This window comes from Morone saxatilis, unplaced genomic scaffold (genome assembly GCF_004916995.1).
Source record: "Morone saxatilis isolate NCDOM2014 unplaced genomic scaffold, NCSU_SB_2.0 Contig14, whole genome shotgun sequence".
In the NCBI taxonomy this organism is placed as follows: domain Eukaryota; kingdom Metazoa; phylum Chordata; class Actinopteri; family Moronidae; genus Morone; species Morone saxatilis.
In genome coordinates this window covers 21,950,844-21,951,498 of record NW_023339696.1, presented here as the reverse complement: position 1 = coordinate 21,951,498, position 655 = coordinate 21,950,844, and the positions used below count along the sequence as shown (strand labels likewise).

General features: G+C 43.4%; 1 protein-coding gene across 1 annotated transcript in view; it reads right to left on the bottom strand.

Moving 5' to 3' along the window:
- The window catches only part of stx1b (syntaxin 1B), a 22,525-nt gene extending 22,280 nt beyond the window's left edge, over positions 1–245 (bottom strand). The window contains exons 1-2 of the mRNA XM_035654267.1: positions 240–245; positions 66–140 (exon numbers count right to left, since the gene is read on the bottom strand). Coding sequence (XP_035510160.1) covers positions 66–140; positions 240–245 — 81 coding nt within the window. The remainder of the gene's footprint in view (positions 1–65; positions 141–239) is intronic.
- Positions 246–655: the final 410 nt, after the last annotated feature.

Sequence of the window (655 nt, the reverse complement as noted above, 5' to 3'; positions counted from 1 at the left end):
AAAGATCGAAAATCGAATCGAATCATGACTTTAACATCGAAATTGCGTGCCACCCCTAGTCTTACCTGTTCAAAGAACTCATCCATGAAGTGGTCCCTGTCGACCTGCACCACCTCTTCATCATCATCGCTGTCCTTAGCCTGCAGACGGACAGGAAATAAACACGTTTCAGAATCATCATCATCATCATCATCATCATCGCCGCTGTTCACTAAAGTCTAAAATCAGCTTTTAGTTACAGACATGTTCAGTTGTTCCTTCAATTAGCTGAGCTGCAGCTGTGGGGAATCAGTTCTTCTACAGGGTCTTTTAAAGGAAAGACAGGCAACACCTTCTGTCCTTAGAGCCTCGATTTGGGTAAAAAAAATCCCCAGAGAGGACGGACAGACAGGAAGTAGAGAAACACAACCACATTCTGATGCATGAAGATTATGAAATATATGTGGATTCAACAACGTCAGTGGTGTGGTCGCTGACTGTTTGTGGGAGAGTTAGCATAGCCTCTGCTAGCATCACTCATTAGAACACTCATTCATTGAAAGAAGAGAAAGGAGACTAACATTAGCCTCTCGTCTCCAGTACAAGTCATATTAAACACAGGCTAGCAGCTAACATTATGCCTGCCCTTTTCCAAACAGTTCCACACAACGACTTC